Source organism: Hipposideros armiger, unplaced genomic scaffold (assembly GCF_001890085.2).
Source record: "Hipposideros armiger isolate ML-2016 unplaced genomic scaffold, ASM189008v1 scaffold_486, whole genome shotgun sequence".
In the NCBI taxonomy this organism is placed as follows: domain Eukaryota; kingdom Metazoa; phylum Chordata; class Mammalia; order Chiroptera; family Hipposideridae; genus Hipposideros; species Hipposideros armiger.
In genome coordinates, this window is record NW_017731836.1 from 399,836 (window position 1) to 426,045 (window position 26,210).

Genomic DNA, 26,210 nt, shown 5'->3' on the forward strand with positions numbered 1-26,210 from the left:
GTGAGTACCACATACAGTAGGGGGTGAGTACCACATACACTGGGGGTGAGTACCACATAAAGCATCTGCTATTTGGTGAGGTCACACTAGAAATACCATCAGAGCTGAATGCACTGGTTCTTCATGGGGGCAATACTGTCCCTGAAGGGGCTGTTTTGGAAACTTGTGATGACACTTTACTGTCATAATGATTTGGGGAACCCAACTGGCATTTAGAGGGCAGGGCCAGAGATGCTAGATGTCCTGTGGAGTTGGTAGTGTCCTGGAGCTGGCTCCTGCTACACTAATGGTTAAATCTGCACAAGTTTTGTGAGCTAGTATCTTCTGGTAGTTTGAAATCAGCCATTATGAGGATATTTACAGCACAGAAATCAGCAAATGCTGCAAACTGGGGCACTTTTTACTCAGAGAGCTGGTTTAGCAGCACACCATTATCTCAATGACCCATGGGACATACATGTAGGTGGGAACCGGTTTTTAATGATCTGAGACTAGACCCTAACTCATTTTACAAAAAAACTCAAAGTATTTTTTGCACAGATCTAATGTAGTCTGAGTTTCCAGGATGTAACCACCATGTAGATTGTACTTCGTTGTGCTCAGAACTTTACCAAGCACATTCACTGGTCTGGAAAACCACGTCTCAGTTGGGAACATGTGGATGTGGTCCTTCTGTCATCACACAACTGCCTGCACCACCTGCATCTGTGCACAGTGTGTCGTGGCAATGCTACAGTGAGGAACAGCCATCCGACTACTTCTTTCTCCATTCTCGTGTAGATATGCCCACCCATTTACATGAAGTACACATATACTGAATCATTTTCTTTTTTCCCTTTATTTCTCTTTTGTAGTACACTTAGAGAATTATGTTACCTCTAAAAATTTATGTGTTGATTACATTAACTTTGATTTTCACTTCAGGATAGTTCTAGAGAGAGCCATTGGATCTGACAAGGTTGAGGACACCTAGTTTGGAGAAAAATGCACTGATCTAGGAGTCAGAAGACTTAGTTTTAATAACAGCCTCTATGATACACAGCAAGTCTCTTCACTTCTCTGAGCCTCTGCTGCCACATCTGGAACATGGGTATCAGCAGCTGCCCTGCTCACCCCACAGGGCTGTGGGGGCATCACATGACACGCTGTGGGGGAAAACGCCCTTCTGGCATCAAGTGCCATATAATAGGGTATTTTGGTTATTGCAGCTGTCTGGAAGAAAAAGTACTGGGGGTGCCTGCTTCCTTCTTCTCTGTCACTAAAAAACAGAATCTGGAAATAAAGGAATTTATATGAAGAGCATAGGCCGGTTTTCATTACACATTCCTGACATAAATCAACTAAATGAACTCACTCGTAAGAAGTATTAAAGTACCACACGCCCTTTGAAGACTGAACCTTTAGCATTCACACTCTAGCACCTTGCGTGGCAGATAGGCAGTAAGTCCTTTTGAACATGAATTTAATTTGAGGCTCTATAACTTAAAAGAAAAGCTAATCTTAGAGAAAATCTAAGAAAAAATGAAAATTATTTGAATTCACAAAACAGGTCTTTTTTGGTAAATGAATGGAAATCCTTTCTCTGAGGGGGAAAATATATCTGAACCTAACTATTTTAAATATGTAGGAGATTTTTACATGAAACGGTAAGTGGGTTTCCATTTTTGACAAAAGAAATTAGCAGCAAGGGAGCATTCTGTTGGTAATAACTAAAATCTAGGAATCACTACACACTGGCTACCAAAGTGCTTTAAAATGCTCCTTCCTTTCAAGTCTCAAAAACAGGATTTATGATAGGAGAGGCTCTGCCTAACGGTGACAATGGATTTAATCTCTTTATGCCCTGCCTCCCCCATTTGCTTGCCTGTACACTTCTCTCTTTATCTCTAAGAATCTAAGGGTAAAAGAGACGAAGAACTGAAAGAGAAATAATTTTCTCCAGTGGTCATCTTCAGCATGCTTAGTAATGACAACAAAAATGCCTGCAGGTTATTGTTTTTAAAAACCACAGTATTTTCAACCCTAAGGTTGGCAAGAAAACGTGCCCCAGGGAAAGCTAATACTCAAGAAGCCTGTCGTCTCCTTAGTGACAAAATAATCTGCGGTAGATCTATCTTCTAATTTGCAGCATCTGGAAAGAATCAAAAGCCATCTTTGTCTTTTGTTGATCAATAAAAACTGCCAGGGTAGCATGAACAATAAGGCTCAAAGTACTGTACAGTACAATATGGAAGTGAGTAAAGGATATTACCGTCAATTACATAGCAATGTGTCTAATTTGGGTATGGATTTTCTACTTGTGAAATAAACTACTTTTCCACAGCAACTGGAGCAGGCACACAATAGCTGTCTAGAACCCTTTACCCTGCCAGGAGCTTGAGCCAAAGCAGATGAAATAAAGGAAGACATTACGGCATTTTTATCCTGTGTCCCAACAGAGCAGCCTACTGCCACCCAGACAGACACTCATGTGCCTCCACTGTCCACTCTAATAGCTTAATAAGACAAATCCTCGGGAGGAATACAGCCACCTGAGAATGGTTCCAAGAAAAATCTGACTTCATAAAGGCTGTTTGCAACTCCCACTGGGCAGAGTGGAGCAGGCACTACAATTAGGATGTGCACTGAAGCAATGCCACTTGGAGATTTTCTACAGCCTCCAAGAACGAGTTCCTTCATTGAAATGCCAATGAGGCATGAAACCAAGCAGGGTGCTATGGACCAGGACCAGGTCAGGTCACGTGGGAGACTGACAACTGGAGGGGGCTCACAGCAGTAGGAGAGGGAATGGCTAATCTCATTTTAACAGTGAGCCCAGGGCACATAAACACCTTGCTGGTCCCAGCCCCGAGGCACATCTCAGAGACTCGGGATGTAGCCTAGAGGCAGTAATGGGTGGAAAATCCAAAGAGAATCTACACGGGAGTGATGCAGCTAAGGCCACACCAAAGGCAGAACTCGGAAGGTTGGAGGGTAAAAATGTGACAGGACACATTTACAATGGCAGCGCTAAGGCAAGCAGCCCAGGGTTATTCTGAACAGACACAGCTTGACATGTAAACTGTAAGAACATGTACTTTTTATGCCCCCAGAGATTTAAAAATCCTTTATTTTTAAAAATATCTTACAGTAAAACTTTTTTTTGGTGTACAGTTCTATGAATTTTACACATACACAGATCTGTGTAACTACCACCTGAATCAAAATATAAAACAGTTCCCTCGCTCCAGAGAAGTCCCTTGTGCGACTATCCCTTTGTGCCCACACCCTTCCCCACCCCTAACCTGTCAACCACTGATCTGTTTTCCATCACTGTAGCTGCCTTCCAGAATGTGACATAAATGGGATTATACAGTATATAACCTTTTGAGACTGGCTTGTTCCACGCAACATAATGCCTCTGAGATTCACCCAAGTTGTTGTGTGCCATCAATAAATAGTAAATCTGTTTTTATTGCTGAATAACAATACACTGTATGACTATATCACAGTTTGTTTATCCATTCACCTAAACACTTATGGGGTGTTTCCAGTTTTTGATAACTGTGAATACAGCCACTATAAACATTCATTCACAGGTTTTAATATGAACAGAGCCTTCATTTCTCTAGCATAAATACCTTATGGTCTTATGGTCAGTGTATGTTTAATTTTATATGAAACTGCCAAAATGTTTTACAGAGTGGCTCTAGTATCTTGCATCCCTATTGGCAATATAAGCATTATACAAGAAAGTTCCAGTTGCTCCACAACCTCGTTAGCACTTGGCAGTGTCAATATTTTTAATTTTAGTCATTCTAACAGGTCTGTAGATCTCACATTATATATGGTTTTACTCTGCATTTCCCTAATGGTTAATAGTAAAAGATGTTAAACATCTTTTCATTGCTTATTTGCCATCCTTATATCCTTCTTAGTAAAGTACCTGTTCAATTCTCTAACCATTTTAAAATTATGTTTGTTTTCTTTTTTGCTGATTTTTGAGTTATTTATATATTCTGGATACAGTCCTTTGTTGGATATCTAATTTGCAAATAATTTCTCCTAATCTGTAGCTTGTTTTCTTAAATTCTGTTAATAGTGTCTTTTGCAGAAAAAAATTTTTAATTTTGATTAAGTCCTACATATAAATCTTTTATGGATCTTGATTTTGGTGTCATGTCTAAGAACTCTTTGCCCACCCTGAAGTTCAGAATATTTCCTATGTTTTCTTCTAAAACTTCTATAGTTTCATGTTTTATACTTAGATCTACAACCTATTTTGAGTTAATCTTGAATATAAAGTATGAGATATAGGTCAAGATTCTTTTTTTTTTTTTGCATATGGATATGGATAGACAATTGTTCCAACAACTATTTGTTGAAAAGGTTATCCTTTTTCCACTGAATTTCTTTAGCATCCTTGTCAAAAATCAAATGTCCATATGTATGTCAGGCTATTCCTGAACTCTTTATTCTGTTCAATTGATCTGCATGTCCTGTCCATCTCTTCACCAATAACACACTGTTTTGGTTACTGTCATTGTATTTTAATCTTAAATGAGGAATGTGATTCCTCCCACTTTAGTCTTATTTTTCAAAACTGTTTTAGCTATTCGAGTTCCTCTGCCATTCCATATGAATTTTAAAATCAGTGTATCTATCTACAATGTTTGTACTGGTGCATTCCTTTTTGTTAAAGAGGATAAGAAAATGACTAGGATGAAATGCGCTGTTGGTAAGTAAAGTAGGCACACTCTAGAAGTAAAGGGGATGGCAGTAAAAAAAAATTAAAAAGAAAAAACAAAAAAAGACAAGGGTCAAAATTAAGTAGACAAATAACTGATCTGCTCTCGGCTCATTCTTTGGTATCAGAGTTCTAGTAAGGAATGTGCAGGCAGCTTATGTAGGACTGTGTTTGAGTCCCACGAGGAAGCGTGAGTTATTAGCAGCAAATGTGGATTCCCTCACAGAATCCAGTGTGCAGAGTCTCTAGAGACTGAAATGGAGGGCAATGGCACCTCAGATTTAGCAGTGCTCAGCTCTGGGCTTGAGCAGTATGTAATCAGAGACCATTTCCCGTCCAAATAATTCCCTTCATTAAGATGGTTGGGACAAAATAATCTGATTTTGTAGATTTACCATTTACAAGACATACAAAGAGCCAATTTTCAGAAACTTACATATAAAGTATAATGCTTTACTCCTAAAGTAGTCTTCAACTGAATACTGCTGGGTGACCCAAACGGTATTTCCAGATTCCAAAGTACCTTTGAGTCATCCTTAATGCACCAAAGATTCTGCTTCTTTGACCTTTTGGAGTCTGAATTCTGGATGTAAGAGAGCTCTCTGTGAGCATGTGCCTTTTTCACTCAAGCCTAGGTTTCTTAGAGAGATTCAGTGAGCTAACAGAAATTTTGTGGGTGGCAGAGGTGCCCTAATCTGCAAGTTTAAACAGAGGTTTGCTCACCTGATTGTGAATCCAGAGAGCAGGAGGGTGGTTCGTGTATTTCACTGCCAATTCTATCATTCTCTCTTGTTCTAGCAGTCTGGGGCTAGAGCATATTGAGAACCCACCAACCACAGAGACTCCTGGGATAAAGAAATCAACCCTAAAAGGAAGGCAAATAAATTATTACTGTGGAAGTAATGTTAAAAGTGGGCAACAAGGTAAACAAAACTGACAGACTTTTAACTAGACTGATTTAAAAAAAGAGAGAAAAGATAAAATTACTAAAAGCAAGAATGAAAGAGGAGACATCATCACCAACCTTACAAAAATAAAAGATTATAAAGGAACTCTATGAACAACTGTTTGACAAAAAAAATAGATAACTTAGATGAAATGGACACATTCCCAGAAAGACAAAAACTGACCAACTGGACTCAAGGAGAAACAGAAAATCTAAACAGAACTATAACAAGCAAATGGACTGAATTAGTAATTTTACAACCTCCCACAGAGAAAAGGATAGGTTCAGGTGGCATCACTCTTGAATTCTACCAAACATTTAAAGAAGAATTAATATTAATCTTTCACAATCTCTTCCAAACAAAACAGAAAATAACACTTTCCAACTCATTCTATGAGGCCAGTATTACTATTACCCTGATACCAAAACCAGAGAAAGATATCACAAGAAAATAGAACAAAAGACATTAGAACTAATTAACAATTGAACTATACATATCAATATCCCTTGTAAATACAGATGCAAATATCCCAAGAATACAAGGCTGGTTTAACACCTGAAAATCATTCAGTGAAATACACCACTTAATAAAATAAAGGACAAAACCCATATAATCATCTCAACAGATGCAGAAAAGGCACTTGATAAAATTCAACACCCTTACATAATAAAAATACTCAACAAACTAGGACTAAATAGGAACTTCCTTGACCTGATGAAGGAATCTACAGAACCATATTTAATGATGAAAGGCTTAAAGTTCCTCCTCTAGGAATAGAAACAAAACAAGGATGTCCACTCCCACCACTCTTATTCAACATTATACTAGAGATTCTAACCAAGGCAATTAAGCAAGAAAATGAAATAAATGGCATCTGGATTGGAGAGAGAAGTTATAGATGGCATGATATTGTATACAGAAAATCCTAAGGAATCTACTATAAAGACATTAGAACTAATTAACAAGTCAAATAAGGTTGCAGGATACAAGGTCAATGAAAAAAATCAATTGTATTTCTACACACCAGCAATCTAAAAGTGAAACTAAGAAAAATTTATTTGTAATACCATAAAAAGAATAGCATAAATGAGAATCAATTTTACAAAAGCAGCATAATATTTGCACAATGAAAACCACAACATTGTTGAAAACAAAAATCAAATATCTAAATAAATGGAAAGACATGTCATGATAATGGATGGAAAAACTTAATATTGTTAAGATAGCAATATTCCCCAAACTGATCTCCAGATTCAGTGCAATACTTATTAAAACCCAGCTGGTTTCTTTGCAGAAATTGACAAGTTGATCATAAAATTAATATGGAAATTCAAGGGACCCAGAATCATTAAAACAATCCTGAAAAAGAAGAACAAATTTGGAAGATGTATACCTTCTGATTTCAAAATTTACTATAAAGCTACAGTAATGAAGACACTGTGTACTGGCATAAGAACAGACATATAGATCAATGAAAAAGGACTGAGAGCTCAAAAATAAATGCTTAAATTTATGGTCAGTTGATTGTCAACAAGGGTTCCAACACAATTCAATGGCAAAAGACTAGTCTTTTCAATAAATGGTGCTGGGACAACTGAATATCAACCTGTAAAAAGAATGAAATTTGACCCTTACCTTACACCATATATAAAAATTAACTCAAAATGGATCAAAGATGTAAATGTAAATGTTAAAATTATAAACTCTTAGAAAACTTACACAGGAGTAATTCTTCATGGCAATGGTTACTTAGGCTCCAAAACACAAAGGTCAAAGAAAAAATACAGAAACTAGACTGCATCAATTAAAAATTTTGTGCTACAAATAATACCATCAGGAAAGTTAAGACAACCAACCAGAGGAATGGGAGTAAATATTTTCAAATCATATATCTGATAAGGGACTTGTATGCAGAATATATAAAGAACTGTTACAACTCAGTAATGAAAAGACAAATTTAAAAAGTGGGCAAAGGATTTACATTTATATTTCTCCGAAGAAGATACATAAATGGCCAATAAACACATGAAAAGATGTTCAACATTTTAAGTTATTAGGGAAATGCAAATCAAAATCAAAATGAGCTATCACTTCACAAGCACTGGGATGGGTGGCTAGTCAAAAACACAATAGCAAGGGCTGGCCGAGTGGCTCAGTTGGTTAAGAGCTCACTCAAGAGTGTGAGCTCTGAGCAACAGGGTCCCTGGTTTGATTCACGGCCCGAGCTGAGCTGCCGCTGAACTGCCAACCGGTGGCAGGATGGCTCAGCCAAAAAAAAAAAAAAAAATTAAAAACAAAACAAAACACAATAGCAAGTGTTAGTGAGGATCTGGGGAAATTGGGACTCTTATGCATTGGAGCAGGACTGTAACATGGAGCAGCCACTCTGGAAAACAGTTCGGTAGGGTCTGAAAATGTTAAACAGAGTTACCATATGACCAACAACTCTACGCCTACGTACATACGCAAGAGAAAGGAAAATACATGTCCACTCAAAAACATACAAATGAATGTTCACAGTAGTAGTATTGATAATAGCCTAAAAGTGAAAACAATCTAAACGTTCAACTGATGAAATGGATGAACAAAATGTGTGTATCCATACAATGGAATGAAGTACTAAGACATGCTACAACATAGATCAACACTGAAATTACGTTAAGTGCAAGAAGTCAGTAACAGAAAAGACCACATGTTGTATAATTCCATTGATATGAAATGTTCAGAATAGGCAAATCCATAAATACAGAAAGAGAACAGTGGTTGTCTAAGGGGGTAAGGATGAGGAATGAATAATAATTGGTATAGGGTTTCTTCTTGGGATGAGAGAATGTTCTAAAGTTGATTGTGCTGATGGCTGTACAATTCTGTGAATATACTAAAAACCACTTGGGGTAAATATTATACATTAAATGGGTGAGTTTTATGATATGTAAAGTAGATCTCAATAAAAGTTTTACAAGGTGAAAAAACAGAAGGCAACAGAAGCTCTTTCACTGGCATTTGACAAACTAAATAAGCCGATATGGCCTTCTAAGCTCCAAAAGTCTTATTTTTCTTTCTTTCCTTCTAACCGTACTCTACAGTCTAGAACTCTTTCAAGTTTCAAGTCTTCAATAGTTTTATACCACAGAAACCCTTTTGTTGGTGGGGATTCTAGGTAATGCAACAAACCTAGTCACATACCAAAGAAAGAAAAATTCATTAGCACCTGGGACCACAAAAAATCCTCATCTCCATGTCTAGGAAAATCAAACATCCAATTGACATGTTTCTCTGCCATCAAAGATCAAAAGTATCATTTTCCCTCAGTTGTTTTCTTACTAGCAGCCTTACATGAAAAGCACGCAATGTTCTCTACTGATTTGATCTATGACCTTAAAAGATGTTCTCTTTTGATCTATGGCCTTAAATATCTGGTTATTTTTTTATAGTCTTAAAAAAAAACTGTTCTGGATCAAAAGTGTTCCAGAAAAGATTTCTAGCGTACTTTCTCCTATATTCATGTGACTATTTCCCATGAGTAGCTTAATCTCCTTTTCATTTCAGACAAGATACAAATTTTAAAAGACTATAGTTAACATTTATTAACATAGCTGCTATATGCTTTCAGAGAAGACGTATAATAGCATCACCACAGCTTCCATGATAAAAAAAAAAAATAACCACTTTTGTTGCTTCATCTCCTGAACTCCAGCGCCCTCTGCTGCTTGATGCTGATAAAGACCATTCTCAGGTGAGCGAAAGGGAATCCTATAGAAACTCTGGAAAGGTACCTTTAGATAACAGGACTCCTTCATTAAATGCTACAGAAGAATTCAAGTGACATAAAAACCTCATCTGAATGGATTTAAGAAAATATTCACAATACATATTGAATAAAACATCTGTCCAAGAAAGAATTTACACACACATATACCTTTAAAAATAGCCTTCGCAGGGGTAGCAGTCTTGGGGCCAACAATTAAGGCATATGTTGCACTCCCAGATGCGTGAGTGTATGAAGAACTGAGAGAAAGAGCCTAATTCTGTGGTAAGGCACACATAGGCATATCTAACTGTGACCCCCCCGGCAGCCCCAGTGCCCAGCACACAGCAGGCACGAAAACCGTGGCCGAATGGCGAGGCTTTATTATGAGATCCCAAAGCTCTTTAGTCCTCAATTGTCGTACTCGGAGCCTCACATTCCCTGTGCAAACACTATGGATGGCACCTGCCTACAATGTACAGGCACTGTGGTTCGTGTCAGAAGTAAAGACACAAGCTATGTCTTGGTTCCTGCCTTCAATAAACTCACCCTAATGGGAAGGAAATCAACAAAGAAGTATAATTAAATGGGAGAAAAAAGTGCTCATCATTTGAGATCTGTCTGGAAGTACCTGTACTTAGTAGAGATATCTTAGTTCCACCATATGCGATCCTGGTTTTATCAGAAAAATACTAATAAAGCCACTGTTTTATTAAAAAAAAAAACCTGCTTAGGGGAAGTCAATTGGGGGTGAGGAGGAGAGCAGAAGTCATTAATTCTACCAGAGGTAGAGGAATTAAGCGATTTCACAGAGGCGTCTTAAAAGATATTAATACATAGCACTCACCAGACAAGCAATGGGACAGTCTGAACAATGACACCAAAAAAATGCAGCACTCTCCACGTGTGGTCATGCGAGCGTCAGGCTGTCGGACATGGCGGTGTAGGTTGTATACTGTCCACACCACAGAGGCTGTGCTAGAGGGTAGGGGTAGGCTTTTTTCTCTAGTTCTGCTCCTCTAAGCTGTTTCTTCCTGATGTCCTCCTGGTACAGCCCAGTCGCTTTCAAGCATAAAAACTTCCGTTATCTGGCATGAAGCAGTGATAGGCCTCTCTCTCTCCAAAATCATGTAGCCCTTGCTTCCCCTTGGGTGGCGTCCTGTGCGCAGCCCCAGTGGAGTGACAGCTGCGTGCGGCACACAGGGCATCCTAATAGTGGAGACGTGTGCTCACGCACTCCTACTGGGTCTGCTGCTCTTCCAACCGACAGTGTCACTGCAGGAGAACTGGCCAAGGGACTAAGAATTGGAATCTGTCCCCTGGGCCTCACCAGCACAAGTGATCTGACTGACTGAGTGGAACATTGGCTATAACAAAAAACAAACTAATAAAGTTAAGTATTAGGCACTGCGCTAAATGCCTGCCATGTCCTGAGACATAGGAATATTACTATTCCTTCTTTAAACACATGGAAGTTGAAGCCCAGAGAAAGGCAGAAGCTGCCCATGTCACAGAGCTGGCAGGCAGGAGAGCGAACATGTGAGCTGGGCAGTCCCAGAGCACTAGGCGTGTGGCTCTGTGATACAGCCTCCCTCGGGGATGGGCCCAGCCCACAGCAGCGAGCACCACAAAGAACACGGACTCTGGCACCCCCAGGCACTCACACTGCATGAGGACTGTTGGTGGCACACGCCAGCCCTGAGAGGGAGCCCCAGCCTTTCCACCCTCAGGAAGGAGGAATTCTGAAGAAGTCAAGGGCCTGCAGGACTCACCAAGCAGCTAGGAGCTCAGTGATGGACCTACTGGTAAGAGGAGCCCTAAAGGTTTGGCCCTGCTCACGTGAGAAGTGGTTTTAGGCAGTTTCCCCTTTTGGCCTTTCTCTCTGAATTGGATTATTTGAGTTCCTGGGGCTGGGTTCCCAGTACAGAAACCGGTCCCCCCTTTCTGGGAGGGCCCAGGAAGGACAGCGCAGCACAGGAAGAGTCCTGAAGGCCAATCTCTGGTCTGCGTTGAAGGTATCTTCCACTTGGGATCTGTGCCCCAAACCTCAGAGCACTGAGGTGGGTCTGGAGTCTTCCCCTCATGGTTTGGCAGGTGTCAGAGGGGGCTACCGGTCAGGAATTCAGTGATATGGGATCATGGTGGCCCAATCTCCCACCCCAAAGCTAAGCTCAACGGCAATCCTCTCCTTTATGGCTAAGGAGCACTCCACTCTGATAACCCTAGGGACACAAACTGCACAGCAGCCACATCCACACGCCCTAAGCCTTGCCCTCTTCTCCAAAACGCCACATGGAGGTTGTTGCCGAGCTGGTGATCTAAGAGCCTAGACCGCACGCCATCCAGCAACAGCACTGAAGGAGCGGACACCACCCCCCTAAGCAAATGGCCACTCTGCACCATGGAGTCAAGTGAGCAAAGGGTCAGTGTCTAGAGCAGCGGTTCTCAACCTGTGGGTCGCAACCCCTTTGGGGGTCGAACGACCCTTTTACAGGGGTCACCGGGTACTCATTATGTGGCCGTATCTGCATGTGGGCCTGGAGACGGATAGAGGAGCAGTGTCTCGGTTCCTAAGACCATCAAAAATATGTGTTTTCCGATGGTCTTAGGCGACCCTGTGAAAGGTTGAGAACTGCTGGTCTAGAGCCACGCAGCAAGTCAGTGCTAAGGGGAGGGGAGGGCCCACTGGCAGAAATGGTTCCTGAGGGAAGGAGTCTTCGCTAACCTGCCAGAGATGACCACCCCCACGTCTGCCCTCGGAAGCAGGCGTCTGTCAGGCACACACTAAAACCAGTCCTAACATCAGTAACATGACTAAGGCCATTCACTCATTCACTGATATGGGCTACATGACACCAACCTGACTAGTTTTATCTTGAGGATCACAGCGGGACCTATTTCTGTATGTATCACTAGAGAATGATGACATTTTTCTCATCAGGTAACTACAGATTTGCAAGTGCTAATACACCTGCAGGCACACTGGGGTGGCAGCATTATAAACCAATGCACAGGCTTTTTCTAATCAATAGACTGGGGACTGGGGTCAGAGTCTGGGCCCAATTCAGAGCTGGAGGCAGAGCAATGCGTGCACAGGACACAAACACATCCACAGAAGGGAAATATGGAAAGACAGATCATTACAATGAAAGTTTCCACTTTTCAATGTAATAACTGCTAAACTATTTCTGAAGGGTAAAAACGTTGCCCGCCCCCCTAAAACAGCCCAAATGCATTTAATATGTATCACTGAACATGTGCAAAGATTGCAGTAAATTGCTTCACAAACGCAAATTATTGCAATCAGCATCTTGTTTTCTAGTTCTAAATTCAAAAGCAAACTATTAACACAAGACTGCTAACTCTTGCTATTATCACACTTGCTATTATCACACATCCTCCTTCTAACAAAACCGCATTTCCAGATGGACTGCCAAAATTAGTCAAGTGACTCCTAAGAAATACAACCAGAACTGACATGCCAGAAATTCATTTAGAAATGAATGCTTTATTTAAATAAAGGAAACATACACCCAAACACACCTTTCCTAAGGAAATACAAGTGGCTTTATTTACAAATCACCTTGAATTGCAGCTCAGTGAGGCCATTCACAGGAACAGGGGCTAGCAGGGCCGTTTCCCTGTCAGAGTGCTGACTAGTCCTCAGAGCTGAATGGGGCAGACTCTCAAGCGTGGTGTGAGCTGGGCCTGACGGGGGGGGCCTCCTGATAATAAAGGCAACACTAATAATAAACCCAACCCAGACAAGGTATGAGTGATGCAGGAATTCAGTCGAGAGTGTGGCTAGCTCCGTGACATAACTGGTTATTCTTCTTTTCAGACTGCTGTTTTCTTTGTATTTGACATAAAGAAGGCTAATTTTTAAAATGTATCAATCCCCAGCAACACATAACTCTAGGAGAGCAGATTACTGCAGGGCATTCTATTAGCAACCATTCTTGCAGAGAGGAATTATCAGAGTTGTCAGGTCCACAGACCAGAACTAGCTGCTTTGTTTCAAACTGGAAAACTCAGGGCAGCAATTTTTACATATGATTAAGGGGGCCATGGGCTCAAAAAACGAAGGGAAGCTCCGAGGCTGGGAAAGAAATCATATTCTCCATGCCAAACAGGCTCACCTTGAAGGGAGATGGTCTAGAATACTCACATCCTAAGGAGAAACTGCTGGCCACAGGAGTCCTTTCCAGAAGGAAAAACGAGCCCTCTACCTGATGGCACCTTCTTAAACACACACAACACAGGAAACAGAAAAGCCACTTACCACTGGCCAGCTTTAAAAGAGAAATCTTTATCAGCAACAAGCAGGCGGAGCCTCTTCACGGAGGGGGACTCATCAGCAGCTCCACATACCTTGGCCGCGGACACGACCTTGAGTCAAAAGATGAACTGTGGCTAAGGTTAGTGTGTACACAACGCAAGGAATAAACGGTGGCTTTCTGGTAACTCAGGTTTTTTGAAGATGTGGTTTTTGAAAATTGCAAAACAAGGTAAAGCACACTTTGCTTTAACATTCTGCCTTCCCCCAGGTGAACAAATTTTAATTATCTTGTTCTTCAGAGACTTGTTAAATACTGATTGGATTTTATTCTGCATACAAAAACCATCTCTTACAGGTACTATTTCACAAGCATTTATTTGTTGAGTCTGTAGCATGTGTCCCGAGCCAGGCTGAGCACTCTGGGAAGAGCTCAAGAACTGGAGCCGGCCTGGCGTGTAAATTCAGTCAGTACTATGGATGCAAAGTGAGACCCACTGCTAACTATGAGCCTGTGTTTGTTCTGAACCTGCAACAAGTCCATGACGAGCAAATTTCAGAAATTAAAAGTAAGCACTTAGAAACCTTATGTATCTGTTGACTAATAATAGAAAACAAATTGGGTTTGTACTTATGTCTTTGTTGTTTTAACTTATTTTTTCTAATCCATTTTTATATTTTACAAAATATAAACAGTCCACAACCTTAAAGCAGCAGCCCTTCACCACGGGTAGTTTAAAAGGCACTATTCTAGACGACATACCTGGTGTCTAGAAAATCCTAAAGAGGTCTGCATTAGGCACCCTTCAGTTAAGTGCCATCCACGCCTCAGCAACCCTCAAATTCAAAATGCCTCTCCTTCCTTCATTCTTTGTTTCTTCCGCCTTTGGGTTTCTCTTCCTCCCTAAACCTGGAATATCTTCACAACAGGGGGGAAAAAGACAGTACGAGTCTTTCTTCAATGTCCTATTACTCTTCAACGCCGCTTCCAGCAGCAAATCAAATCAGTAGCAGGAAACCAAAATGCAGTCATTCTCCTTGGACAGTGCTACTTATCACACCTCCACCAAAGGGTGCCTTGGACATCTGTTCAGTCAATGAACCCCCCGCCCTAATGCTAGCTCATTCAGCCCCTCGTCTCCAATAGGACTGGGTCCAATCCTACTATCAGAGGGAGACAATTCTTAATAATCCACAGGAAAGTTCTCAACATGGATGACGGTCTCCCTCACCACTACAAAACCTCTCTTAAACTCTTGTACCTTTCTCTGCTTCTATAAAATCCCTTGCTTCTTTCTCTGTAATTTGCCAGTCTTCCTAGCTAATCTGAGAGCAAGCGGGGTGATTTTCCACTACTGACCCTCTACCTGCACTTGTGATCCTAGTCTGGCCTCCCCTCTCTGAAACACCGCTTCAACAGCTCCCATCAGCCCTTTTCCTCACGTTCAGTTTTTCTCTCTTTAGACCTTCCGTTTCACCAGACATGATATCCAATGCCATTCGCTCGTCCTAAACATTTCAGCAACAAAATAAAACAAAGCAGCATCGCACGGCTGTTAACAGCATGGGCTCTATGGCTAGATTGCCTGCTATTTAATCCTGGCTGCACCACTGACTTACCAGCTGAGTGACTCTGGGCACGTCACGGAGCCCCCCTTAGCTTTAAATGAGAATAACAGCACCCATACCTCATACAGTTGTTGGGGGAGGATTAAATGATAGAAGCAAAGCATTTAAAACATTGCTGGCCAGTATGAGTTAAGTGCATACTCATTAAGCATCAGTTATAATGTCTCTTGTTGCATTAATTATAAATTTATTAGTACTTATTTGTTATTACATTATATATTACACTTTATTCATTTATAATTGTGTATGCCATCACACGAGTGCTGCCATGCAGGACCTCGCAGACTGAGCACTGCACACCCCCACGGGGACTTCTCCTGGAGGACAGTAAGAACCCGTAAGTATGGTGGTCTTTGTACCACAGCCTATAAATTATTTTGCCAGAACAAATTTAAAAGCCATGCTGTCTTTAAGCTATTTTAGAAGTTTTGCCTTTAATCCCTGCCTCTACTGATACTTCCTTTTCCGAAAGAATCTTCCCTTTTTCCTTGATGTTCTCTGTAACCACAGGTAACCTGGCTTCTGCTTTCCTGCAACTTCTTCCAAGGTGGCTGGACGGTTTCCTGCGCGAATTCAATGTCCACTCTCAGTTCTCGCCCTCTCTGAACTCTTTTCCATCCTGAAGCATCTTCCTTGTCCAGGACAGCGGGCACTGAACTCCTTAGGTCCCCTCCCGCTTCTCCTTTACCACTCCTCCTGCCGCTTCCTCAGTGGAGCTTTCTCTAAGCTGTCTCACCCCTCCTCCCTCTCTAGGCTGAGGCCTCAAGCATTCCCAAAGCTACTAACCCCCAGCCCAACGCCTCATTACTGCACTGCCAGTCACAGGCTCACATCTACACTGCACCCGGGAGTAACAACAGCCAAGGTCTGAGGATCCTTTATCTCAGGTGTAAACCAGATGCTGGGTTAAATGTTTCATGCACACTAAGTCCATTCAGCTAATACGAATAAACAGGTAGTGTTATTATCCTCCACCCTGCAGATGAGGAAATAGAAAGGTTCAGTAACTCGCTCAAGATGACTCTGGAATGGCTGAGTCAGGATTCAAACCCAGGTCTACTTGGCCCTTCATCATCAGATAGTCTTGTCCCAATGATAAACTCACTTATGTGTACAACTAAACCCACCAGATTCATTCACAAACATTTCTTGAGCCTGGTGCCTGGCACTAGAGAGGCAGAAATGGAGAAGGTGACTCCTGCCCTCAGAGAGCCCCCTAAAATCAGCTGATTTCCATCACCAGGATTTCCAGTCCAGACCCATCTTGGACTCAATCAAGTCAAATCCATTTTCAGCTGGTGTACACACACACACACACACACACACACACACACACACACACACACACTGTCTCTTCCAGGCATTATGTCCCTAACATGACCAAGTTCCATAAATTCAGCTCGTGTCTTTTCCTCCCCTTGTGCACCCACCACCCTCCTGAGCCAAGAATTTCTTTCTTTTCACTTGAACTGCTGCCTTTTCCTCCTTGTCTCTCTCAAAGCAGCCAACGTTAGATAAATACTCCTAATGGTCCAACCTTACTGAGTTACTCTCAAAAACCTTCAAGGGCTCTCTCAAACTCAACTACAAAAAAAGAAAGAAAAGGAAATGCTAAAAGGCCTTTGTAACTCATACCAGCTTAAGCTCCTCCTGGATCCCTGAGCTAGTGGTTTACCAGCCAAACTCAACAACTTGCTGGTCCTCAAAGGCACCTGAACTTGCCTGCCTTCCACAACCCTGCCAAGGTCACTCGGCAGGCCGCACTCTCTCAGTCCTGTGTAGCCACCTCTGACCCAACCTTCCAGGCCCTGCTCAAATACCAGCCCCCACCCCACCCCCGAGGCCTCCCCTCTTCTCCCCATCCTCTCCACTCTGCCCATAAAATGTAGCTGCCTTTCTCATCATACTGAGCACATATTAATGGAATTATAAATACTCCTGAGTGTGTCCTTTAGACCACACAGACCACAAGGCTCCTGAGATCAGGTACTGAGCAGAACTCACATCTCTACCAACTCCCTAGATCAAGCATGGGGCCCAACACTCAGTAAGATCCAGTCAATATTTGCAGAATATATGAAAACTCTGACCTAAAGTCATTTAAAATTGGTTTCCAGAATGAAGGTTAGTAGAAGTTCAGCAGCATTTTGTTGTTTTAAAAAAGTTGGCATGGGGGTGGGGGGGGGGAACCACTACAGAAAGCCTAGCTTCACGCTCCCAGTGGTGGGCGAGGTCAGGGAAGGCAGGGCCTCGCTGGCAGGACAGCCATCTTCTCCGCTTCCCGCACACTCCACTCTACATATCTTATTACAAAGACAAGTCATAAGAATCATCAGAGGACTCTCCTTTACAGTATTACTCTCATTTTTTTTTTTAGGTTTATAAAAAAAGAAGTATTTTATAAACATTCATTATTTTCTTTCAATATAATAGTCTGTAAAAACACAACCAAGAGCCGTATTATTTCATTTGTCAGCTTAGCTGGCATCTGTCAGACTCATGAAAACAACTAGATGCATATAAGCTTTAAATGCATCCCCAAGAGTCACCCGGTGGCACAAAACCCACCATGCCTGGTCACTGGGGAGAGGGGGGAAAGCAGCACGCAACTGTGGCTGACACGTGGGAGGCACGCTTCAAAATCAAACGCCCATCTGTGCGAAATGAAATCACCAATCTTTTGCCACTGTCTAAATATAAAAGTCAGTGAAGAAGGGAAAGAAGTTACATGTTCTATTCAAAAAGTCTTATTTTCATTTGGATAGTCTCCACGACTAAAAATATTCCCAGGCGCTTTATGCTTACTGGTATTAACACAAACAGTAATATCCCTGTTGCTATTAGTCCTAATAATCTGGGCAAAACTGCTGGAACTGGTGACACAAAATACTTTTAAAATACTTATCAAGACATGCCTCCCTCTTAACACTTTATTTAATTAATACAAAGACTGCACACTATATAAAGATCCCTAGCAATGTGCATTAAAAACACTAGCAAAATCTTTTTGAAGGCCGCATCTTTATTTTATTCGGAAGCTAGTTTCATATGATGAAGATTTATAATCATGGCCCTTGTTGTATGCCTTTCTCTCTTTTATTTAATAAGTAAGACATGATCGAGAGACTTTATGATTTCACATTTCTACTTGTTCTCATACTTAACGGATCAAAAGATTTCGCAACTGAAATCTCAACTAGCCATGTCCTAAGTTAAAACACATGGCAGGAAATGAAGTTTACCATAAAATAACATTTAGACTCTTCTACTGTTCGATAAAATAACAATACATTTGCCAACTTTTACTAGCACACATTTTCAGTGCTTTGACGAAGTCAGCATCTAAGAGGAAATTCCATCATCCTGATTTACAAAGCTAGTTTTATGGAGGATATCTTGATGTTACTGCTGCTGCAAAAGTCTCTGTACAGGAAATAGGCCTTTCTTTTGGGAAACCTGACTGGCTTCCTCTGTTCATTCCCATTCATTCGTTTGCTGGCTTAAACATTTAGACAAAGCCAAGGTTAGAGATGACCTGAAACAACAGAGGGCACAGAGAGTTTCAGAGCTGAAGGAAAATTCAGTCATCAGCAAAAAGAGTATGCCATTTAATACACAAGGACACCAAGGCCCAGAAACATTATTTAAATTGTGGCAGAGTACCAATCTGATGAGTAGGAACCTGATTGAAAGAAACTGGGTTTTACTGAAGTGATTTACTGACAAGGAAAAGACCACAAAATTCTGTCAAGTGTACAACTTAAAAGGCTTATGCTCGTCAACACTACGTCCTGGCACTTGGACTCTCCTTGCTCGCACCGAAGGCTAACCAGTCCACCGGGACTGAGCCCCTTCTGCCTTCTCAAGCCTTTACTGGAGCGAGTATCCTCTCTCATGCCTCAGCCCTTTCTCCCCTTCTGCACAATACATGCGACACTCGGATCTGCCACCTCAAATAACATCAGCAGCAAACACCTGTATAGAGAGCTTACCATGTGCCACGCACTTTACACACATTAACCCATTCACTCTTCACAAAAACCCTAGGAGGCAAGAATTCACATTATCCCCATTTTACATAAGAGAAAACCTGAGGTCTCAGAGCCAGCAAGTGGCAAAGCAGAGGCTGGAATCCAGGCACCTGGCCACTGGGCGTTGCTGCTTCTCAAAGGACAACAAACAAGCCTCTCCCTTCATCCTGCTATCGCCCCGTTTCTCTGCTCTCAATCACATGAAACATTTTCAAGAGTTCTACATGGTCCTGGCTCCCCTTTCCTATCTCCCGTCCTCTCTCCAACACAATCCAGTCAGGCTTTCTCGGCATGTACAGCACTAACGTCAGTCATTTTGGTCACCCGCTACCCATTTGCTAAATCCAATGACGGCCCCGCCCTCCGTGCAACCCCTTTCCTCCTGGCCGCAGCAACACCCTGCAGATTTCCCTCTGGTCTCACTGACCACTCCTTCTCGCCCTCCTCTCCTGGCCCTTCCTCTTCTGTTTGACCTCTGAATTTAGACACAGCCCAGGGCTGAGGCCTGGACTCTCCTCCCTTACTCTCTTTGTGGCTTAAACTTTTTTATTTCCAGCAATGAATTCCAAACTCATACATCCAACTGCCAATTTGAATTTCCATTTCAAACAACACATCCAACACAGAATTTATCTCCCCAAGTTTCCTCCTTTTTATTATTATGGAAAATTTCAAACATATATAAAAGTAGTAAATACAATACATATAATGAACCTCCACGAACCCATGCCCCACATTCAACAGTTGACGTGAGTGGATAAAACTCATGGCTAATCTTGTTTCATCTGTAACTGCCATCCACTTCCAACCCCAGGTTATTCCAAAATTGAGCTCTTCATTTCCCCTCTTCCAATCTTGTTCTTCTCCACACTAGCAAATATATGCCACCACCATCATCTGCCCAGATTATTCAAATCCCAAAGCTAGAAACCTCTTGGTTTCCTCACCTTCTTTCACTGACTACACCCGTCCCCTCAATCTGTGACTCCCACTGGCCCCACCTGTCCGAGATCCCCCCCACTGCTCTAAGCAAATAGATGACCCATCAAAAGTGTAAATCACATGTCATTTCCCTGCTTAAAACCACCCAGCGCCCTGAGAATAAAATCCCTCCTTTCCCAAGCCCGCAGTTGATACATCCTGGGCCATGCCTACCTCTCAGCCCATCACCTTCCTCTGAACATGCCAAGCTCCCTCCTGCCTCAAAGCCTTGGCTCTCGCCAGCTCCTCCGCCAGGAATGCTGTGCACCTGGCCGGCTCTGTTCCTTACTCAAGTCTCAGCTCAAATGTTACACGCCCATTCACAACAGCAGCCGTACCCCCAGCCATGACCCTGTTTATTTCCTTTGTAGTGTATATCACATCCGACATTCTCTGGCTTATCTGTACCATAATAAGCTCCACATACAGCAGGGGCTTTACCTGCCTCATGCACGGCAGTGGCTCCTGCACCTAGGACAGGACTAGGCACACAGCAGGCACTCAACATGTGTCTGTAGAATTTAAAATAAAATCCACTTCATTTTATTTGGTCTCCTGGGAGAGAAAAAATGGAAAAAAGCCTTGCCTCTTAATCACTTAATTTATTGAACAAAAGTGTGTCCGTGAAAAGCACTGACACTGTACATTTTAGACACGAACAAGTTAAGTTCTGGGCCTAGTTAAGAGGGAGCTTCCTTGGAGGAACGCCCACTTCAGTACAGGCAAGCCCTCCTTTTCCGCATCTGCATAGAACCAGAGTACCCTTGCATCATCACTTCCTCTTCACTGCTGCTACTTTACAAAGTGGCTCATCCAAGGCAGTACAGGTAATCAGCGACAGAGGTGGGATTCGCTTGCTTATTCTGCTCAGTGAAACAGGTACCGAGTGCCTGTGGCATGTCAGCACTGCGCTAGATACGGTGGCGACAGCGTTGGTGAAGTGGGCCTTCCTCTGAGGAGGCTCCCTCGTTGTGGGCTTGCACTCATAGCAGGTAGCTGTGCACCCTGCAGGCCCAGAGGCCAGCTGCCAGGGCCATCAGGCTGCGCCTCCCTGTGAGTTTCTCTAAAAAACTACACATCCCACAGCTATCTCTGGGTGGTGGGGGCCTGAGGTTCCTCCCACCACTCTGCTCTGTCAGAGCTGACAGTATCATGAGGCTGGAATGCCGAGCACTGCTTGTCCCGGGCTGGATAATCTCTAAAAGGCTCTCTGAGCAACAGACTCCGATAATCAAAGCAAATTAGATGTCCCAATGTTGGGAAATATTCCATATTAAAGAGATGCCCCCTTCCCCACCAAGTTAAAGAAGGCCACTACAGCACACAATCTTCCCAAAATGTGTGGGTAATGACTAACAGAACTGGACAGGTTAAACTTGGGACACGGTCCAGCTCTCTGGCCAAGCAGCCCATCCCACTCAAACCCAGGCCTCAGCAAAACCACAAGTCAAGCAGATTATCAGCACTGGATAATCAGCACCAGGACCCATGGGATCCCCAAAGGTCTCTGCCCCAGGATCCCAGCCATTTGACTTTATTAGCTCACTATAAATGGCTAATAACAGTAACTGCCCCCTTCCTTACACCCAGTAACACTTCAGGGAAGTTTTGATTTGGAACTGAGATGAGGATATGTGAAATTTATCTCCCGTTGTGTTGCTCAATTAAACTTTGTCTAAATCAGTGTCATGTTCTTTTGTTGTGGTAGAAAGAAAAACCAATTTGAGAGCAAAGATCTGAGTTCAAGGGCTAAGTCCTCCACTTACTTGAACAAGTCCTTTAAAAGTCATTTATCATCCAAAACAGAGCATGTGTGAGAGTGAAAGGCGTGCTACTGACATTCCACCAGGACAAGAGGCGGAAGCCAGGACTATCCCAGGCCAATCAGGAAGCAGGGCATCTTGTCTAAATCTCTGAAGTCTTCATTTCCTCATCTGTGAAGTGGGGATAAGTATCCCTATATCTCCCTCCCAGGGTGGCGGTGAGAATCAAGTAACAGCTTAACATATAATTGAGTGCTTTGTGAACAAAAAGGTAACAATACACATACAGCACTTGCAGCATAAGGCAGAGACTTCTCAAAGAAGGAAACTAGCACAACTGAAAAAGGATTAGTAGTTTTCCAAAATGAATTAGGTGCACAAAATCAGTTTCTTCTTATCAAAGTCCTACCAGCATCTAAGGTCAGGGACTTTATCATTTTCAATGCTGCAACCCCAAGACCTAGCCTAGTGTCTAGCATACTTCCAAATGACTGCATAAGAATTAGTAATTAAAAAAAAAATCTCTCAACACCAAACTCTCCCCTCAAATTGATGAATAGAGTCTATCTTGCTCAGTGGGCCAGCCCTCTACAGAGACCAAGCACAGAGTGACCCCTGCAATGAAATCAGTCTTATCCCGAACAATCGAACAATCGTTGCTGCATTACATTATGTCTACCCTTATCTCCTTGACATTTCCAAGTTTAAGCAGACTGCTTATTCTTTGATCCTTCAGAAAAAAATGTGAACGCAACACAAACACTCAAATGTCATTCACTTCAGAGTTCAGTTTCCTGCATCGGCATGACCTAAGACATTTATTTATAGCCCCAAGTAAGAAGCATTACCATCATAATACGGTCCTTCAATAAGTTCTCTATAGGAAAACTAGTGTTTAATAAGGAAACGAAATTTCTGGGTGGCTGAATGCTCCATTTTCAACCCACTCCAGGAGGGGCAGCAGGGGCCTTTGGCCTAAGAACCATAGACCTCGGCTGGAGCTTTCCCCTGGCCCTGGGGGAAGCCACTACATCTCCTAGGCTACACTTCCTCTTGCAAAATTTAGGTGCCATCCTATCCTTAGGCTACCTCAGACTTGCACCGAAGAGCAAATGGCATGTTTCGTAAACATACTTGCAATACAAATTAAAGGCAAGAGGCAGATGAGACCATGAGGTGGGATAGTTCTGTTATGGCCCAACCCGAGGCGCTGTTCATTTCAGCAAGTCCAAAGTCAAGCTCCTGCGCTCTATGGCTAGGAGCTGCCCTCTGGAGGGATTGGGTATCTGAGCCCCAGATACCATCTAGCTTTTTCCAGCTCCTCCCAGCTTCCAGCTCTTGTTCTGTTTGAGAGAGGAGTAGAAATTAGAAACAAGAAAAGAAGAGTGGCAATTGGAAAATTCTCCCACCAAGGTAATATGATGGTTGGAATAGCCTTGAAATTTTCTGACTTCTGGGCATTAAAATTCTCAACGTTCAATCACAGTTTTAGAGTTTACATTAACTTTCTGTGTAGTTTTCTTAAACTTGGTTAAAATAACCCCCAAAAAAGTCTCAATAATTTTGTCCTGTAAAATTCTGAAATGACTACTCTAATTCAGGGATTGGCAAACCACGACCGCAGGACAAATCTGGGTGTTTTGGTAAAGAACATCTCACTGGAACAAAGCCACACCGATTTGTTTATGTGTCTATAGCTGTTTTCACACTATAAAGGCAGAGTTTTGTAGTTGGAACTAAGACAGCACAGCCCATGAAGCCCAAAATACTTAATATCTGGCCCTTCCCAGAAGGTCTGCCAAATTCTGCTCTAGTTCTACCTGCCTCAAAATATAACAGAAAAAAAGTGTAGACTAAGACTGTGAAACCGCTTTTTCTTCAAACTGGCAAGGTTTCACTTTTTAAAAAAGAAATTCTAAGTCTCACACTTACAGAGTCAGCATTTTTGTGTGTTGCACAAACCAAAAGAAAAGTATTTTCAGATTTATCACTGGGAAAGTGTATTTTCCCACACACACTAAATGCTATGCTGAACTAATTTTACAGACTTCGCAAAACAACATCGACTTAAAGCTAAATCCACAAATGTACCACCCTGAGTCCCAAAGCAATTTTCTGAAAATAGAATTAGCTTGAAAAGGTGGGTCCAAACAATCCTCTTTTACATTAAATAGGATCCTACTATTACTACTAAAAATTAAACTACTCTTCCTGACAATAAAAAAAAAATTAAACTACTGCGACAACAAAATTTCTGACCATGTTTACAGAAGCGTATAAATCCTTCTTTATGTGAAATCGTTTTTATAACTTATAACACTAAGCTAAATATATCCAAATATGTGAAGAATCACTCAAAAAGCAAAACAAATACCCAGTTTATGTTTTTAAAAGAAAATACAGTTACTCAGAGGTAAAGGGTGAGATCCTTATTTCTCAGCCCTTGGTATCCCTTCAGGTGGTGGATTTGCTTTCTACAGTCTGAAGATGGCAGAAACAAGTCTGCACGTGGGAAAGGTAACAAGCTCATTCACCTTCGTTTCTCGGATGTCAGTGCTTTTTCCCTTGATAAAATAAGTTGTTCTAACGTAGGGATAAGAACAAGGACTTTGGGACATGGTGTCAAAAAAATACATAAATAAGAATGAAAGAAAGAGAAAAGGTAAGCTATTCATAAATGTAGGCTCGAAACGAAGTCCTAACCCTAAAATATAACCCTACATATCATAACTGCAAGAACAGTTCCCTCAATTGCTGGTATACTTCCTTCATCAAAAATTAATCAAGTGGCTTTGTTGGTTAAGAGCTCACTCAAGAGTACAGGCTCTGAGCAACAGCGGTTCGATGTCAGGCCCAAGCTGAGCTGCCAACAGGTGGCAGGATGGCTCAGCTAAAAAAAAAAAAAAATTTAATCCATTCACTCCAAGTTTAAAGGGAAAAATTTTAGTATTTCACTGTCATCTTTTCAAATTAGTTGTCATATGTCCTATTCAGAAAAAAGTTCTGAATAGAATAATAACAAACTCTCTGACTGTCCTTCAAAGGTCAAGCTAACCGAATGCATTCTCTGTCAGCCAGTCATAACTGTGCGCAAACTGTTCGGCCTAGGAAAACCTGCCACAACCCAAAGATACAAACCTCCTGTCGAACGACATTTGCAGTTCTCTCCAAGTGATCAGTTTTCCTTTTGGATTTCATTATGCTTTAACAGAAAGTAAAATTAGGTTATTATGTATTATCCTCATAAGAAATAATTACATTAGTTTCCCCTATAATATCATAACTATCCAAAACACAATCTAACATTATGGATCCTAGAAAATCGTCATTGAAAATTTGCACATCTAACCAAAGTTTAACAATTTACTGATGTCAGCAGGGTGATAAGTTATGACTTCAGAAGTGTGATAAGCCTCCCATGACCAACAGCAGGTCAGGTCTCCATGAAAATCAACCTCAAACGACACTGAGGGCCGATGACTCACCTGGTTAGAGTAAGGTGACGCAAGGCCCTGGGTGCCGATGTCAGCGCAGCAGCCGGAGTGCAGATGGCTCCAGCAGAGCCTCGCAACAACCCAGGAATCACAACAGCAGCACTGGCCATGGTGCCTCCTGGGCAAACATAAAACTGCAAGTTAAACTATTTTAAGAAAAAGTAGAGAAATATCAGACTACTTTAGGGGCCAATATTCAAGTTAGATATGCTTACGTTCTTATCTCCTAACAACAGAGCAATTTAGGGCCTAACTTCACCCTGACAAAATTTCTGCCACTATTTAGAGTTGACTCAACTGATCTCCACAGTATGCACATATGTCATTATTGGTGCCATCAAATATTCATGTTCTCTATTAGTTTCCAAAGCCTCTGACCAAGTTCACATGACTAATCTTAAGCTACTACAGAAAAGGAGAGTAGACTTTCTAACCGCCTGATAACTGTATTCTACCCAAAGAGCACCACGTGAGTCTTTAATATTTCCAGTTAAAGTACAAATGGCAGACAAACAGGTTGACAGCAATGAGAACAAACCGCAGCTACCTGCAGTAACACAGACGAGTATCACAAATATCATCCTGAATGAAAAGCAGCCAGACTCAAAATTTCCC

At 41.9% G+C, this 26,210-nt stretch overlaps 1 protein-coding gene across 3 annotated transcripts in view; it reads right to left on the reverse strand.

Moving 5' to 3' along the window:
* OXNAD1 (oxidoreductase NAD binding domain containing 1) overlaps positions 1-26,210 on the reverse strand; it is a 36,159-nt gene that overhangs the window by 3,604 nt on the left and 6,345 nt on the right. For 2 of the 3 annotated variants that reach the window (XM_019667165.1, XM_019667166.1), the window contains 4 exons: positions 25,587-25,713; positions 25,240-25,303; positions 13,704-13,810; positions 5,450-5,591 (listed from right to left, as the gene is read on the reverse strand). In XM_019667165.1, the coding sequence (XP_019522710.1) occupies positions 5,450-5,591; positions 13,704-13,810; positions 25,240-25,303; positions 25,587-25,705 (432 nt within the window). In that variant the 5' untranslated portion in view covers positions 25,706-25,713. Of the gene's footprint in view, positions 1-5,449; positions 5,592-13,703; positions 13,811-14,460; positions 14,617-25,239; positions 25,304-25,586; positions 25,714-26,210 lie in introns of those variants that run through there. The other variant, XM_019667168.1, reaches the window with a different exon arrangement.